The sequence below is a fragment of the Sinocyclocheilus rhinocerous genome, unplaced genomic scaffold (assembly GCF_001515625.1).
Source record: "Sinocyclocheilus rhinocerous isolate Xijiao unplaced genomic scaffold, SAMN03320098_v1.1 scaffold1319, whole genome shotgun sequence".
NCBI lineage: Eukaryota > Metazoa > Chordata > Actinopteri > Cypriniformes > Cyprinidae > Sinocyclocheilus > Sinocyclocheilus rhinocerous.
The window spans coordinates 821,503-837,631 of NW_015650691.1; the positions used below are offsets into that span (position 1 = coordinate 821,503).

The 16,129-nt window shown below is 36.8% G+C and overlaps 1 protein-coding gene across 2 annotated transcripts in view; it reads left to right on the top strand.

Annotated features, from left to right (window-relative positions):
* Positions 1-16,129, top strand: part of abr (ABR activator of RhoGEF and GTPase) — a 204,277-nt gene that overhangs the window by 40,032 nt on the left and 148,116 nt on the right. The window contains exon 1 of one of the 2 annotated variants that reach the window (XM_016517313.1): positions 6,558-6,988. The exons of the other annotated variant lie outside the window; for it this stretch is intronic. Within the exon in view, the coding sequence (XP_016372799.1) occupies positions 6,928-6,988 (61 nt within the window). The 5' untranslated portion in view covers positions 6,558-6,927. Of the gene's footprint in view, positions 1-6,557; positions 6,989-16,129 lie in introns of those variants that run through there. 2 annotated transcript variants of the gene reach the window in all.

A 16,129-nucleotide genomic window follows, 5' to 3' on the forward strand; every position in this document is an offset into this window, starting at 1 on the left:
ATTAAAGTGATTATTACGTTTTGAATATGGATATTTTTCTTACAAAAACGCATCGATTCGCAACAGGAGGCCTTTGTTCACCCCCCCGGAGCCGTGTGAGACACTTTTTTTTAAGGATAGGTGCTTTTTATTTCACTTCTTTTGGACTGATGCACTGCAACACCCGCTGAGTGGCATTAAACAGCTCTGTATGTTCTTGAGCAATGAGATCCAGCTCCATTCAGTTCTAATGACAGCGGTCTGGAGCTCTCGCCACAGAGCATGTTAATGACTTTCTGACCGCTCAACAGGATCAAGCATCAATTTTTTATTGGCCATTTGTGATTCAACAGGAAGATAAATGTGTGTGTGTGCGTCCTGTGGTGTGTTTGTTTGGCATGGTCTACTATCTGCATTCTGTTTATACTTTTTGTGAAGTGGGTTTCTCTGTTTTGATTTTCCTCAGGACTGTTACCACCACAGTGTGTCCCCCCTCAGTATTTAGGTTAGTAGGTGATCATTTAGTACGTCTTTTTCAGTGACTGTTCCGCTGCCCCTGATATTGGTACCATATCAGTTATTGGACAATATTAGAAAGGTTTTGGTATTGGCCAGTATTGGATATTTATTCATGCACATGATCATTTCTGCTATGTTTTACCTTTACTGTCATAGTGCTAAATTGAAATTAATCTTTATAAACATGAATAACTTAATAACACTACTGAATGTTTTTTTTTAACAAAACAAAGAAACCAAAACTGAAAATAATGTTTATTTAATTATCAATTAATTAATCAAATTTATTTAATAATCACCTCTCAAATAACAAATTAGTTTTATACAAACATTTAAATTTTACAGCAGGCAGTTTTTATACCAACTTTTTAATGATATAATTGTTTCTACTTAAATTTGTTTTGAAATATAAACATTTAAATGGTTGCTGTAATAAAACCTTCTTTTCATGACAGATTTATTCAGACATACATTAAATAATGACAACAGGTTAAGTAAAAATAAATCGCATAGGTAATATAGTGCATATATTTAGCAAAATGCTCCTGTTTAGAGTTACTTTTTTCTAGTTGAACAAAGAGTCATGGGCATTGAATGGCTTCCCTAACATTACGTGGTATATTGTTTACAAGTTTTTTTTCTGTCTTTCTACGCTTGAAACTCTGATTGAGCGATTACATGGCACATAATACATTTTGTCAAATGGTTCTGTTTCTTTCAACATATCTTCTGTTGTCCGTTCATGTTTATTCATGTTATAACTAGTAGTAAAGAGGAAGAGATGATCTGTTTAGAACTTATATAATTCCTTTTCTTCCATAATCAATTTTCAGCCACATCATCCATTTTTCATCAGTCAAACATAAACTTCCTTTCATCAAATTATGCTGATGCAACAGCTCAACAGAACTCAATATTACGAACATCTGAATTGTAAATCATCATTCCGTTTCCACAATACATGAGCGCGGCGGCTCAGCAAATTTAAATGAGTCTTCCTCGTACTCACGAAAATCCATGTTCTCCTCCAGCTCGTGGTTCAAACTCCATAATCCTTCCAGTTTTTTTACTTTAGATGTATCGGCCTCTTGAATTAAGCCGTGGATTTGGGGAACTACGGTTATTTTGCATGCACTCCATTCCAAACTTAATTTCAATATTCAATTTAATTTATTAAATGCAAAAGTTTTGTTTCAAAAGCATTTCTAAATTCAGTTCTTATTTCCAACAAATGAAAAGTCAAGCTAAAATAACAAAGTGGTCAAAAAACTATGAGCTACCACCATGCCCCATATCTAAACACGATCTCCTACTATTCCCCGCCCCTATATGGTGATGCATACGTTGACAAAACCCAACAAGTGGACAATACTCAAACAAAAATTAATAAACACCTATATAAATATACACAAAATAATAATAAACAAATGTAAATCATCACAAATAAATAGCTACAACATGAGGTGGCTTCAGTGATCTGTAATGGCACAATAAAGAGCGTCAAAACAACATTTATTGCTTGAATTTCATTTTAAAATTGACAGAATTTAAAAGCTAAGATTTTGTTTTGTATCAAAAGTAACAATGCACAAAGCTTACTTTGATTATTGGATGAGAGGCATGCAACAAATAGCCTAATGTTTTGTTCACGCATCAACTAAAAAAAGCACCATAGACTAAGGTGGTGTTTACGTAACACAGTTTTCAACTAAAAACAGAAAATGTTTTTTAAACCTTGGAATACGAGTTATAGAGTGCAAGTTTTTGAAAATGATACCATTATCATCTATAGTGTAAACTACCAAAACGCAAATTTGTGAACAGTGACATCATTTGCATATGTATTACGTGTTCAGTCTATAGGTATGTGCACAAAGTCGCCAACTACTGGCCTGGCATTGGCCTGTTTTAGTCATTTTGTGGATCTGTGTGAATGGGGATCATTTTGACCACGTTGTCGTTTGTATGCAAGACTTTTCAAAAACTCAGTGGAAAAAAGTTTCTGTTTTTAGTACAGTCATTGCCTTGTACATACCCTAAGACAGGGTTTCTCAACTACGGCCTTTGTGGTTCACTTTCCAGCAGAGTTTAGCTCCTAAGTTCCAACCCAAATCAAACACATCTGAACAAGCAAATCAAGTTCTGCAGAATTACTGTAGAATTACAGGCAGGTGAATTTGATCAAGGTTAGAGCTAAATTCAGAGTTCCCAGTAGAACCGTTTAACTGGAATGCCCTCCCAAGTCTAGAGTTCTGACTCAGAATTAGGGTTGGGCGATGTCTACAAAATTGGCATCGGACGATGTCTACAGTGAAACATCGCGATGGACAGTGAAACAAAGCATGAATCCGTATTTAGAAAGGCACGGAAAAACAAACGGAAAACAAATAATGATTTCTAACGTTTTCCTGTTACATTACAGTACATAAAATTTCACTTACCACATAAACAGAGTAAGGAGAGATGACTGAGGAAGATGGCGAATGATTTGCAGATCCTGAGCACCACTGACTGGGGTTGCCGGCTCAACATCGTGATGTCTATCAGCCATCGGCGATGGACGATGGCATCGTCTATCAGCCCAACCCTACTCAGAACGGCTGCTCAGTGCATCAACAAAAGAGAAACAGTAGTAATATTGTTTGTTAGCACTTATGATTGTTTGTGTCTCAATAAGCTCAGTGGTGAACACAGTACTATTCAACCTCTATTTGTGGACTTGATACTGTGGCATTATCTGTACAAAATACTGCTTTTTATGTGTTTTTTAAATCTGGTGCTAATAATGGACACGTCATCTTGGTTTTCTGACTTCTCTACTGGAACACAGTCCATTTGGGTGTGATGTCATTCCCAGCTCCGACATCTGACTTCTGAGGTACAGTAAATGGAACGCAGCATTAACTTGGCAGGAAAGTGAAGCTTGATTTTGGGGTTTAAACATCAGTATTGCTTCAGCCCAGCCCTAGCGTCCACACGTTATCGGCCATAACATTAAAATAGTTTGTTTTTCAGAGCCAGCATTTAGTACCAGGGCACAAAATAATTAATTACTAACCATATTAATTTTAACAGGTTTGCTTTGTTTTGATATACATATATATTTATTTATTTATTTAATTTTATTTTTTTACATTTCCTTGAGCGTGTCTGCGTAATGTAATGTTATTCTTCTTTTGTGCCCAGTTTGTGTAGCACATCACTCACACAAGCCCCCGTTGTGTTGGTGTCCTGTTGGCCTTCATCCAGAAACAAAGGGCTGTGTGTGTGTGTATGAGTGTGTGTGTGTGTTATGCCAGATCTATATTTGATAAACTGCTACTTATCTCTGCCACAAGTAGCGACACACACACACACACACACACACACACGCACACCACACGTAAGAACTTGTTTCTGTGTGTGTGTGTTTGACCTATATTATTCTGCTCTTTGTTTTAACTTTGAACAGTCTCACTTTGAATAGTTGAATAGTCTCATGCACTTTGAATAGTCTCATGCATAGACACAACTGGATTGTGCAGAGATTGCTTTGTGCTAGCATAGAGCGCACACGTTTACATGCCCACATGCACACACACACACTTGGCAAGAGACAGTGCTTTAATTTGGGGTCTTTGGGGGCCTTTCTAACGGTCTGACTTCAGAAGACCTCTGGCGAGACATTAGAGTTATGCGTTTATGAGTTTGTGCACATATATAGATCTTAAGTGTTTAAGTGGATACTCTGAGATGCCCAGTTTATGTATGAATCTGTAATGAGCGAGTATACTGTACGTGTGTGTGTGGATGGTATTCTTTGTGTTGGGTTTAGTGCCGGCGGCTTGCTGTGAGAGGTTGGGGGGGAATCCTCCCAGAGCCTTTGTGTCCTAATTGAAGTTGTTCAGTCTGGCTTATCACAACCCATGCCCTGTGTGTATATGTGGGGGTGGGGTTTGGGGGAAGAGGGCTGTCTTTTTAGGGGTTTGTAATGGGGGTTTCTTGTTGCCCAAGGCATGATGCATGAAGTTAATTCTCTCTCTCTCTCTCTCTCTCAGTTAATTGGCAATCTTTATCAGTGGAATGAAGGGAGAGCTTGTAAACATTGATTTCATTGTTATATACATGATCGGGTGAGATGTGTCTTGTGAAGTAAGCGGTCCTTTGTAGTTCAGAGAGATTAATTAAGGCATCCTAATGAAAGAGCATGATACTGTGTATTGAGATGAGCTGTATTTGTTTGGTATATAATTTTAATTAGAGGTACTCAGATAATAGTATTATTATTTATTTATTTTTTTTAAGTCTGATGCATTTTCTATAAGCATGAAATATTAGGGATGCTCAAATGTCCAAATTCTGACTTAATAATGATAAGCCAATAATTGATGTTATGGCCAGCAATAAAAAAAAAAAGTAAGTAAATAAATACTGCTGAAAAAAGCTGATAATAAAACTTCACTACCGTTCTATTCATTGGAATCAGTAAGAAATATTTGGACAGAAAAAATATTAAGCAGTTAAACTTTTTTTCACCATTGATAAAATATGTTTCTTGAGCACCAAATCAGCATATTAGAATGATTTCTGAAGGATCATGTGACACTGAAGTAATGAGTGCGGAAAATTCAGTTTTATCGTTTCAGGAACAAATACCTTTTTAAAATAGATTCAAATAGAAAACTGTTGATTTTAATTGAATAATATTTCACAATATTGCTATTTTATGTATTTATGTAAACTTTTGAATGGTACTGTGTGCATATATATTATTTAAAATGTGTGTGTTTTAATAGTGCAGAAAAAATATTGCATGACCTTTCTTTCTTTCTTTCTTTCTTTCACAATGAAACATATGGTGTTTGCTATGGAAGAAACAGAAAATATAAGGAGGAAAAATAAAATGTATGTGGATAACTGGAAGTTATGTAACTAAGGTTATTTAAACAACTTAAATCACATATCATAACTAATAACTGAGTTTCAGTTGAAGTTATTACTAAACTACACTAGTGCAGTTATAATCTGTGTACTATGTCGTGATGGATTAATGCTGTGACATGGCAGAAAAACATACATGCCTCACCACATGACTGAACGTCACAACACATTATATTACATGCTGTTAGACTTATTTTGATATTAAGCTTGAAATGCATAAAAAATTGTTCAGGTTTGAAACTGAAATACTTCTATGAATGCATTATTCAACCAATAATAATAGACAGTTTCTCTTTTTGATCCATATACTGTATGACACCCTGGACACATGGGAAGCACATTCATATCCTACATTCATATGGATGTATCTGGTATGTAGAGAGTGCCTGTGTGAGATGCTTGTGCATATCTCACACAGCATGAGCTCAACATGAGCATCATCAGCCTCTCCAGGACCAGTGAGAATGAGATGATGAGCTGCCACAGGAACCGACAGAGAGAGATTTGACACGGCCCATCTGCTCCAGACCTTACACACTCCTCAGTGGATTCTTCCCTCTCTCCTTCCATCTATCTGTATCCCTCACTCTTTCATGTCTCTGAACCAGCCTCCTGCTGCGTGTGTTTCTCCATCCATCTCCTCTCCTCCAGTTTAGTGTTTTCGCTCCTCTCCTGAGGTTAGTGGTTCTGGTTTAGCTTTCCTGCTTTCTTCAAAATGTGTAAACACACATACACACTGAGCAATATATTCAATATTTAGAATGTATTTGCAGTGATAAGTAAGCAACAATATAAATATTTCATTTTATCACATTTAAACAAATTGTTTTTGTATCCCTTTTACTTTACTGTAATGAGAAACATGTAATGATGTATGAAGCGACATAGACATTGGACCTTTTTGCCCACAACCTTTCAATGAAAATTTGGCCCACACCTTAAGTCTAGGGTTTTTTTCCACAGCATTTTTTTTTCCATCCACCAAGTGAAAATCGAAATCACCAAAAGTCAGGCATTGAGTTACAAACTTCAATATTATTAAGCATTTGTTCCAATCCCTAATCCTAAGCATAAACAATAGTAATAGTGTACTTGCCTTAGCAAGCACCACTAATTAGAGATAAGAGTGAATGAAAAAGAAAGAGAGGATGAAAGATAACAGGAACGAGGCAGTGGATCGAAGAGAAGAGGATTGAGTGAGTGAGCGAGCGAGAGGGAGAGAGAGAGAGCGGAGTAGGAGTGCCTCCCTTCCCATAGCACCCGTTTGCAGCGAGCGGATCCAGCCTGTTGTCTTACATGTGAGGAGCCGCAGTACAAACCATCACACACACTGACTCGTGGATCTCTCCTCAGCAATACACAGCGGCTTCATATATCAAACTCAGATATGTCCAGCTCCCTCTAATCACTAAGGAGATCAGGCGAGTGAAGGGGAGTGAGAGAGTGCGTGAAGAGAGCTGGGGAGCGTTTGGAGAAGACGCAGCGCTGGAGGAGAAGGCAGGCGGGGGGATGGAGCACCTGAGCACTCGCGAGCTGCCCAGGCTCTCCTGGATAGACACTCTTTACAGCAGTATGTACTGAAGCCTCTGTCCTCAGCGTGTGTGTGTGTGTGTGAGAGAGAGTTGTGCTGAATTTGCTTGTGCTAATATTGTTATCTTCAGCTCTTTTTGAATTAGGCTCTCAGACATGTTGTTGTTTGTTGTTTAGTAACTGTTTGATCTGTGATGACTGTCAGGCCAAGTACAATATGGAAGTAAAAAAGTACCCTGGTATTCTTAATAGGTCACTGTACTATAGTGTTACTTCAGTACTTTTATTGTCTGTAAAAAGTCCAGCTGACTAAACAAGTCATTTGTCTTTATACCTTCTTTTTTTCCTTTTCTTCACATTTTTCTGGTCTTCCCCTTTTTCTTGTCTTTTCCCTTTCTCTTCCTTCATTTTTCTTTTTACCCCTCTCCTCTTTCTTCTCATTTTCATTCATGTCTTCTTTCTGTTTTCCTTGTACATCTAATTTCTTTCTTTCTTTCTTTCTTTCTTTCTTTCTTTCTTTCTTTCTTTCTTTCTTTCTTCCTTCCTTTCTTTCATCCAGTGTTGAAATAAGGCTGAAATAAAATAAAGTAGAAATAGTAGAAATTTTTAATATAAAAAAAAAACAAAAACTTAAAATAGAAATGTTGCCTTGGCACTAAAAAGTACTAAAAAATTAAAACTGAAAACATAAAAATAACAGCTAATTCAGAATGTTAATAAATACTATAATAGGATAAATGATACTTAAACAGCACTGTTTCCTTCTCCTGTTTCCTTTTTGTCCATTGCTCATCCTTCTCTTAACTTCCTTTTTCTTCTGTTTCCTTATACCCTCTCTCATTCCTTTCTTCCTTTCTCACCTTTTACTTTCCCTCCTTTTTTCTTCCCGCATCCTAGTCTTATGTTGTATCTTTCTTTCCCTTATCTTTTCTCTCTCTTTTCCCTTTCTTCCCACTCTCATCTCTGTCTTCCTTCTCTTTTCCTTCTTTCTACTTCCCTTTTCCATCTTTTTACCCTTTTATCCATCTTGTGTCTTTTTCTACCTTTTCGTTTACTTCTCACATATTTTCCTTTTCTTCCTTCCTTCCCTCATCTCTCTTTTCTCTTATCATTTGTCACCTTTTGTTTTCCTTTTCTCATGCCTGTCTTCTCCTCACTCTGTCTACTTTCTCTTTTCCTTCTTTTTTCGCTCTCTCATCCTTCTCGAGGTACCCTTCTCTATCACTTCCTGTCACATAAAATATGCCTAATTTCCATGGTTGACTGTAATAAGCCAAATTTGTTTGTATGAGACCCAAAGTACATGCTGTTCTCATGAATATTCAAATATTGTGTTGACTGTTTACAGTCAGATGGGCTCTTTATCTCTGGGTCTTTTCGTTTACTTGGTACCGATTTTCCTTTTCTTCCTTCCTTCCCTCATCTCTCTTTTCTCTTATCATTTGTCACCTTTTGTTTTCCTTTTCTCATGCCTGTCTTCTCCTCACTCTGTCTACTTTCTCTTTTCCTTCTTTTTTCGCTCTCTCATCCTTCTCGAGGTACCCTTCTCTATCACTTCCTGTCACATAAAATATGCCTAATTTCCATGGTTGACTGTAATAAGCCAAATTTGTTTGTATGAGACCCAAAGTACATGCTGTTCTCATGAATATTCAAATATTGTGTTGACTGTTTACAGTCAGATGGGCTCTTTATCTCTGGGTGGAAGTCATGTGGGCAGAAGCGGTCAGCAGGGGTTTGTGGGTAATGCTGGACTGAGGAGATGCACTTGTTGTGGTTGTTTAGTCTGCCGTTCATTTGCTCCGGCTGTAAGGTTGAGTTACATAAAGGGCTTTCAGAGAACGTTAAATGGAGGAAAGGCTGGCAGAAACGCACAGATCACGTTGGAAGGGATGGAGGGGTAATGGAGCGCTGAGAGAGAGAGAGGGAGAGCTTATTTCATTCACTACAGAGAATCCATTGAGTTAACCAGGAAAGCACTAATCCACCGCAAACACCACCCTCCCCACCCCATAATTTCACACTGAATTATGTGAGATTTGTGTGTGAGTGACGGTGTGTGTGTCTGTATGATAATGTATATAATTGGTAATTCAGGAAAAGGGGCAATCGCCCCACAAGATGTTATTAGTTTCACCCCTCATCCTCCCCTGTTTACACCCTCACATGTTGTGTGTGTGTGTGTGTGTGTGTGTTTAGTGCATGCTAGTATTACCATGTCAGTGCTCCTGTGCTTCAGGACTGAGGAAGCAGGAAGCATGATTAGTGTTGTTTTACTAACCATGGTTCATGCCATGGTATGTGTTTGTCTGTTTTGAGCACTATAGTAGGGAAAAACATTCATTATTTCAATTATAAATAGATTATTACAAATCTTATCTCTATCACTTAATAATGTTTAATTTAATTATATATATATATATATATATAATATTAATGTTTTATATTCATAGTTTTTTAAATGTAATGTTTGTGTGTGTATATATATATATATATATATATATAAAATATATGTGTGTGTGTGTGTGTGTATTTCTCTATTATATATTTTTAACATTTGTACTTTTTTTAATAAATACATTTATTTTATAAATACAAAGCATTATTTACAAGTAGATCAATTTTAATTATGAAAATGTTTTAAAAAACAAAATGAACATAAAATAAAACAAAAATGAAAATATTTATTTAAAAAATATATTGTCATTTTTGTTTTATTTTATGTTCATTTTGTTTTATTTAATTTCATTGATTTATTCTAATTGTATATATAAAATAATTCCTATTCCATTTGCATGTTTGTTTTATTTTTCTCTACTGTGGTAAATAGGGATGTAACGATTAACCGCGAGCCGGTTCAAATCGCTTGAGATGCTAAACAAATCGCGATTCAATTAGGGGTAAGAGTTTATATGAATGTATGTCTGAGGGGAACTTACTGTCTTTAGAAAAGTTTAGATGGTATTTTTTCTTTTCATCTTGCTTCTGTATAATGCATATTAAAGTTCATAAGTGCTGCTTTGTTTACAGCAGAAACCAAGGAAATGCTTTAAGCGCCACCTGCTGGCAGAGAGTGAATCTGCGTCTCATTCAGCTCGTCTGCTGTTTCTGTTTCATGCAGATAGTTTTAATGTATAGTTTCACAAAACTGAAGTCAAACCAATCTGTTTTTGTTTCAAATTTTGAAATTATACAATGTAATTTAGATTAAAAACTGCTCATGTTGCATGTATGCAGCATCTTTGTTTGGATCATGATTAAAATGCAGTGGTTGCCTCTCATTTTAAATGGAGAGAGCACAGACAATTGAGAAGTCTTATTTTGTTTATATGAAGAGATTTCTTTTATTTGTGTTATTTATTTATTTAATTTGGGGCTTGTTTTAAAATTTCTTTACATCCCCAGTGGTAAAACATATGCACACTTCTGGTCACCCTAGTAAATTGCTACATTAAGTAATAATAGTAAATATTAAATTACTACACTACATTGAATTAAAATAGAGTGAAAGGAAGATTTCAAGAGAACAAAAGAGTGAGTGAGAATTCATAAAGAGAATTCAGCCCCTGATATGTAGATATTTTCAGAGCTAAATTACCTCACAGGGGTAAAACATCTCTTCAGGAGGATGCATTCAGCTTTTGTCTGGTTTTGATGACCTTACCAGTGAAGAGACCATTAAAAGCACAAACCCAAATCAAAGCCCTCCTCAGTCTCTGTCAGTCATGAGCTCTTTAACAAATTACCCCTGCACTCATTAACATACACTAACAAGCCTCATTAACTGCTTTGAAACAGTAATAACAGTGTTTTTGGATTTGCTTTGACTGATACTGTTTTTATTGTTTGAACCTTTTTTGTTCAGTGCTGAAGGTACAGCCTTGTTAAAAAAGAAAAAAGTACAGCCATTTAATAATTTATGGGCGTTATTAAACATTAAAAGGCTTTCTTGCATAATAAAGGATGTACATTTCAAATGACATGATGTTTCCATAGAGGCTAATATCAGTATTAGCGAGAGTATATTAACAGCAGCAAATATAATCGTATTTGATATTTTCATAACATGTCAATGGGGAATTCAAGTTGCAAGATTTTTTTCTCACGAAAGCATAAAAATAAAATACATTAGTCATCATTGTATTTATGTATCTCTTCATCAGTTTGTTTATCTGTTAATTTCAGCTCTGTCTCTGGAATGTAAATTGATTCATTCTGGTTATTAAAGCCATATATTCAGTTGATCTCTGTGGATCTCTCTTCCACCTCCTCACAGCATTTTGGCTGATATCATCTCCTGCCTCCTCTACACTCTTTCTCTGCTCGGTTGTCATGGTTTCCTCTGTTCAGAGTGGTCGAGAGGCAGTAAACTTAGTCAGACATTGATGTGGCGAGTGTGTGTGTGTGTTCAGGTCCAGCAGCTGTGGTCGAACTCTCTTTGTTAGACCGAATCAGGCTGGTAGAACATGCGTCTCGTGGGATTATTCTCTCTCACCGAGATATTCCCTCCTCCTGTCACTTCCTGTATATCTGCATCTTTTTTGAAGTCCTGTTGTGTGTCAGATTCACAAACACACACATTCTCACACTCAAATCCTCTCCTTTAGAGTCTCCCAGCTATCATATTGGTTTTATGTGTGTTATCTGGAGTGAGTTGAGCACTCTGTAGAGCTTTAGTCGTGATGCTGTAATATACAGTAACTGACTGACACACTCTTCTACATTTTCCTGCTCTCTGGGAGTGTTTTTCCCTTCTTGTAATCAAACCCTTTTATACAATAAAAACCCCTTTTTGAAAAGCACTCTGTACATTTTGATGAAAATGTGAGTCAAATGCACTGTAAATGTGTGGCAGTAGACAATTGACCTTTTTAGCACACAAAATTTATCTGAAATGTGACTTACCTTAACTGTTCTAGAGTCTTGTCGGTGAAATTGCTAATTTGTTTACTTAGAATAAGCACTAGCACACCTCTTATCAATAAACCACATGATTTTATGTGTCATTCAGTCCCATATAATAATCTTAGCAAGACTCTCCCATGTAAATTGTTTCATACAACCATCTTTATCATCCTGTAATCCACAATACTCATCATAATCCCCTTTGTGTCATTTAGTTTCAGAGGCACACATCAATATTGAGCACAGTTGCTCTCATGTGACTATACATGAGCATCAGAAGAGCTCTCACTCTTAAAAATAAAGGTGCTTCATGATGCCATAGAAGAACCTTTTTGTCTAAATGGTTCCATAAAGAACCTTTAACATCTGAAGAACCTTTCTGTTTCACAAAAGGTTCTTTGTGGCGAAAGAAGGTTCTTCAGATTATAAAAAGGTAAGAAAGAGATGGTTCTTTAAAGAACCTTTGACTGAATGGTTCTTTGTGGAACCAAAAATGGTTCTTCTATGGCATCGCTTGAAGAACCTTTTGAAGCACCTTTATTTTTAAGAGTGTACATAAGAGAGAGAGAGTGAGAGAGACATACCTAATACTACAGGAGGGACATTGACATTTACGGACATTTTATCAGCAAACTAGCTTACAAGAATGTGCACATACTGTGCTAGTGGCATTTACCAAAGCAGCTAGACAAGAGCACAAGTGCAATACTAAAGCTGGATGTCAAGTGTGTGGATGAGCACTAGAGTCTGTGTAATCCTGCTGACTGGAGAGGCTCTCAACAGTGATTTGAGAGGTGTGCAGGGGTCAGGGGTCTAAAAGAAGGTGTTTTTGAGTTGAGTTTTTAGGCTTGATGTGAAGCAGAGTATAAAATAAAAAATACAGTTTTTTTAAAAAGTCTTTATTTTTATTACACGAATACAGTTTTAAAGACAAAGAAAAATAAAGGAAAAACATTGCTTTCATTAATAATAATAATAATAATAATAATTTATCTGTTGATGATGTTTATTAGAACTGTAGATGTAAATGTGCCACATTGAAATTGAATTCAGCAGCACATGCTTTCATAGAAGAACATTTGAATAATTCATTATAACCGTCCAGTAAGTGTTTCAATTGTTGATTGTTTTGTTATTTTAGGTGAAATATTTTGGATTAAATATACACAATTGGCCAAAAGTTTGGGGTTATGATTTAAAAAAAAAAAAAGTTTTTGAAAGGAGTTTTTGAAAATTGTGAAATATTATTACAATTTGAAACAACTGATTTAACTAATTTTCTAATTTAATATATTGTAAAGTGCAATTTAGTTTCCTGTGATGCAAATCTTAATTTTCAGCAGGCATTACTGCAGGCTTCAGTGTCACATGATCCTTCAGAAATCATTCAAATAGGCTACTTTGCTGCTCAAGTAACATTTGAAACGATGCAGTGGCGTCCATAGATCTCCATCATTCCTGTATTTGGGTTTTAATACAGTATTTAATACAATACAATTTAACACAATATTTTCCTTTCATTTATTGAGAGGCTGTCTCTGTGTTTAGTTTGTGTACTGTGGCCATGTCAGCCTTCATTTTGTTTGAGCTCTGTTCTCATGGATGCCTGTGGGCAGTGAAGTCTTTATGAGAGATGGCTTTCCTGGGTTTACTGTAGAGCTGTAAAGGGGATTGTTGAAGCAGGGAGTGAGCTGCTGTTCTGGATCCCACTCACACTGCACAAGAACAAGACACACCATTTCCAGCCACATGGTCTAAGAACAGTTTTTAGGAGAGAAGCACTTGTGTATGATGTTTGAGCTCAATGGCTCTAGTGTGACCCTCTTGATGCCCTGATGAGGTCTTCAGTTACGCTCTTCAGTTAAATAGATCAGCTTGAAATGAGTAAAGGTGCATACGTTGCATGACAAAGACTTAACGTGTAAGTTCTGCTTGCAGTTGTATAGTGAGGTTAGGTTAAATTTGTTTCACAAGACTTAGAATGTAGCTCACAAATTCTATGGACCACTTTTATGATACTTTTATGGCGCTCTTTGTCATTTTGGATCCCCATTCACTTTCATTATTTGGCTTTTAATTAATAATTTATAAACAATGAATGAAGTTAGTCTAATGACTTCTTAGGCACAGAGAGAGAAAGAGAGGAAAGATACCCATTACAGAAATTAAAGAACTGTTCTAATTAGAAACAGTCGCTCTTTTGCTCTTACATAATGCTGCACTGATTTGATGTTGGTGTTTCTGTAGTTCCCCCTTAGTTTCATGCTCAAGTCACGTTCTGCTGTAGTGAGTGCAACAGCTCCAGGCACCTGTTTGGTTTCTGGAAAACATGAATCCATAGAAGGCTGGATGTTTAGCTTGATATCAACCAGTGTCACTCCAATGAAGAACTTGATAATTTACACACCCCGATGTCATCCAAGATGGGCCGCCACAGTCTAGTTAATGAATGGGAAACACTGACCCAGTCTAACAACCGACCATTAGAACTTGTATCATGAACACATACAAATAAACACATACATGAACACATACAAAATAAAACACTAATTTCAATATTCATTCTCCCCATCCAGTCCTCTACAAAGCATGCTGGGAACTACAAATCCCTGCCCAGTTTATGCAATTTTACATTAACATCAGCGAAAATTATTAATGTAGTCTTAATGGAAATGGATTAAGTAAACCTCTGTTTTAAAATAGCAAATTGAGGTTAAAATAATTTTTGACTGAAGAGACAAAAAGTGGCTGTTGATTTATTTGCAGTTCTGAGCTTAAAATGTGAAATATGACATGTTTAAGCATTACATTTATGTTATATGTATGCATAATTAGATCTCATATGCCTTTTGGTTCTTTGTCCACCGAGGAGCATGTGTGTGTGTGTGTGTGTGTGTGTGTGTGTGTGTGTTGTCATGGTTGAAGGCATGCCCTGCCCTGCCCTTCTCGGCTGGTAACTGGGGACCTCTTAACTCTGCCCTCGGATTGTTAACCAATCAGAGCACAGCATCACAGACCACACACCAGACGGCTCAGCCAATGGGGACCTCCGGCCTCTTTTTACTCCACCGGGGAGACGAGGCGTGATTAAGCATTCAGGCCAGTCAAGAGGAAAAGAGGAGAAAGGGGTGGGGAGGAGGAGGATGAGAGGAGGGATGGCCATGAAGAGCAACCTCACCACTGTGGTTCTCCTCTCTCCTCTTGTACCTCCAATAATTTCCAGCCTTGCATGTTTTAGTCATTAGTCAGAGGGTGTTCTGGGTGATTACATACTAGAAGGTAAAAAGAATACATCTCTAAGTCTCTATGATGGCTTGGGTCCCTCCTTCAGAAAGTATTATTGTCCACCAGGTCAAAATCATAATCACATCAAGTAATGGTGATGCTTATCTAATGATCTGTAGCTATGATTTTTTGCTCAGCTTTGAACTTTGAGGCTCTCTCTAATAGAAGCTTTGATGGGGAGATCAGTCTTTGTCTTCAATCTGTTAAGTTAATATCAGAGCCACATGCTCATGTTCTATAGATTCATCTTTCCACACCAGACTAATCTGCTTTGAAGACAGCCGATCAATGTCAGAGATCCCCAATGGCACGATTACAGCTCACACCCTCCATGTTTATTCATGCCTTTCTTTGTGTTTGTCTTTTTCTTCTCATCTTTTTTATTATTCATTATTCTCTCTTCTTTGTTGTTGTTCTTCATCTTCTCCTCCTTCTCCTCTTTTTCATCCACCTTCTCCTCTTTCTCCTCCTCCTTCTTCTTCCTCATTTTCTTCTTCTCCTCCTTCTCATTATTCTTACTATCCTTATTATTCTTAATCATCTTCTCTTCCTTCTCCTTATTCTTCATCATCTCATTCATGTCATCCACCTTCTCCTTCTTGTTCACCTTCTTCTTCTTCTCTTTTTCGTCTTCATCAGTGGTAAAGCAGCTCTGGTGTGTTATTTTGTTTATGCCGAAGCCGAGCCTCAAAACATAAACTTATTAACATTTATTCTCCTGCTGCCTTGTGAGATCTGGTATTTCCTTCTGGAAATGCAAATCTAGGTATTCTCCCACCTCACTTTCATATTTTAAGAATATCTTTCTCCCTTTCTCCCTCATAAACAAACACGCACGCACACACACAGGTTTGTTTTTGTGAAAAGTGGGGACATCCCATAGGCGTAATGGTTTTTCTACTGTACAGACCGTATATTCTATTGCCCTACACCAACCCTACCCCTAAACCTACCCCTCACAGGAAACTTTGTGCTATTTCAGATTTTCAAT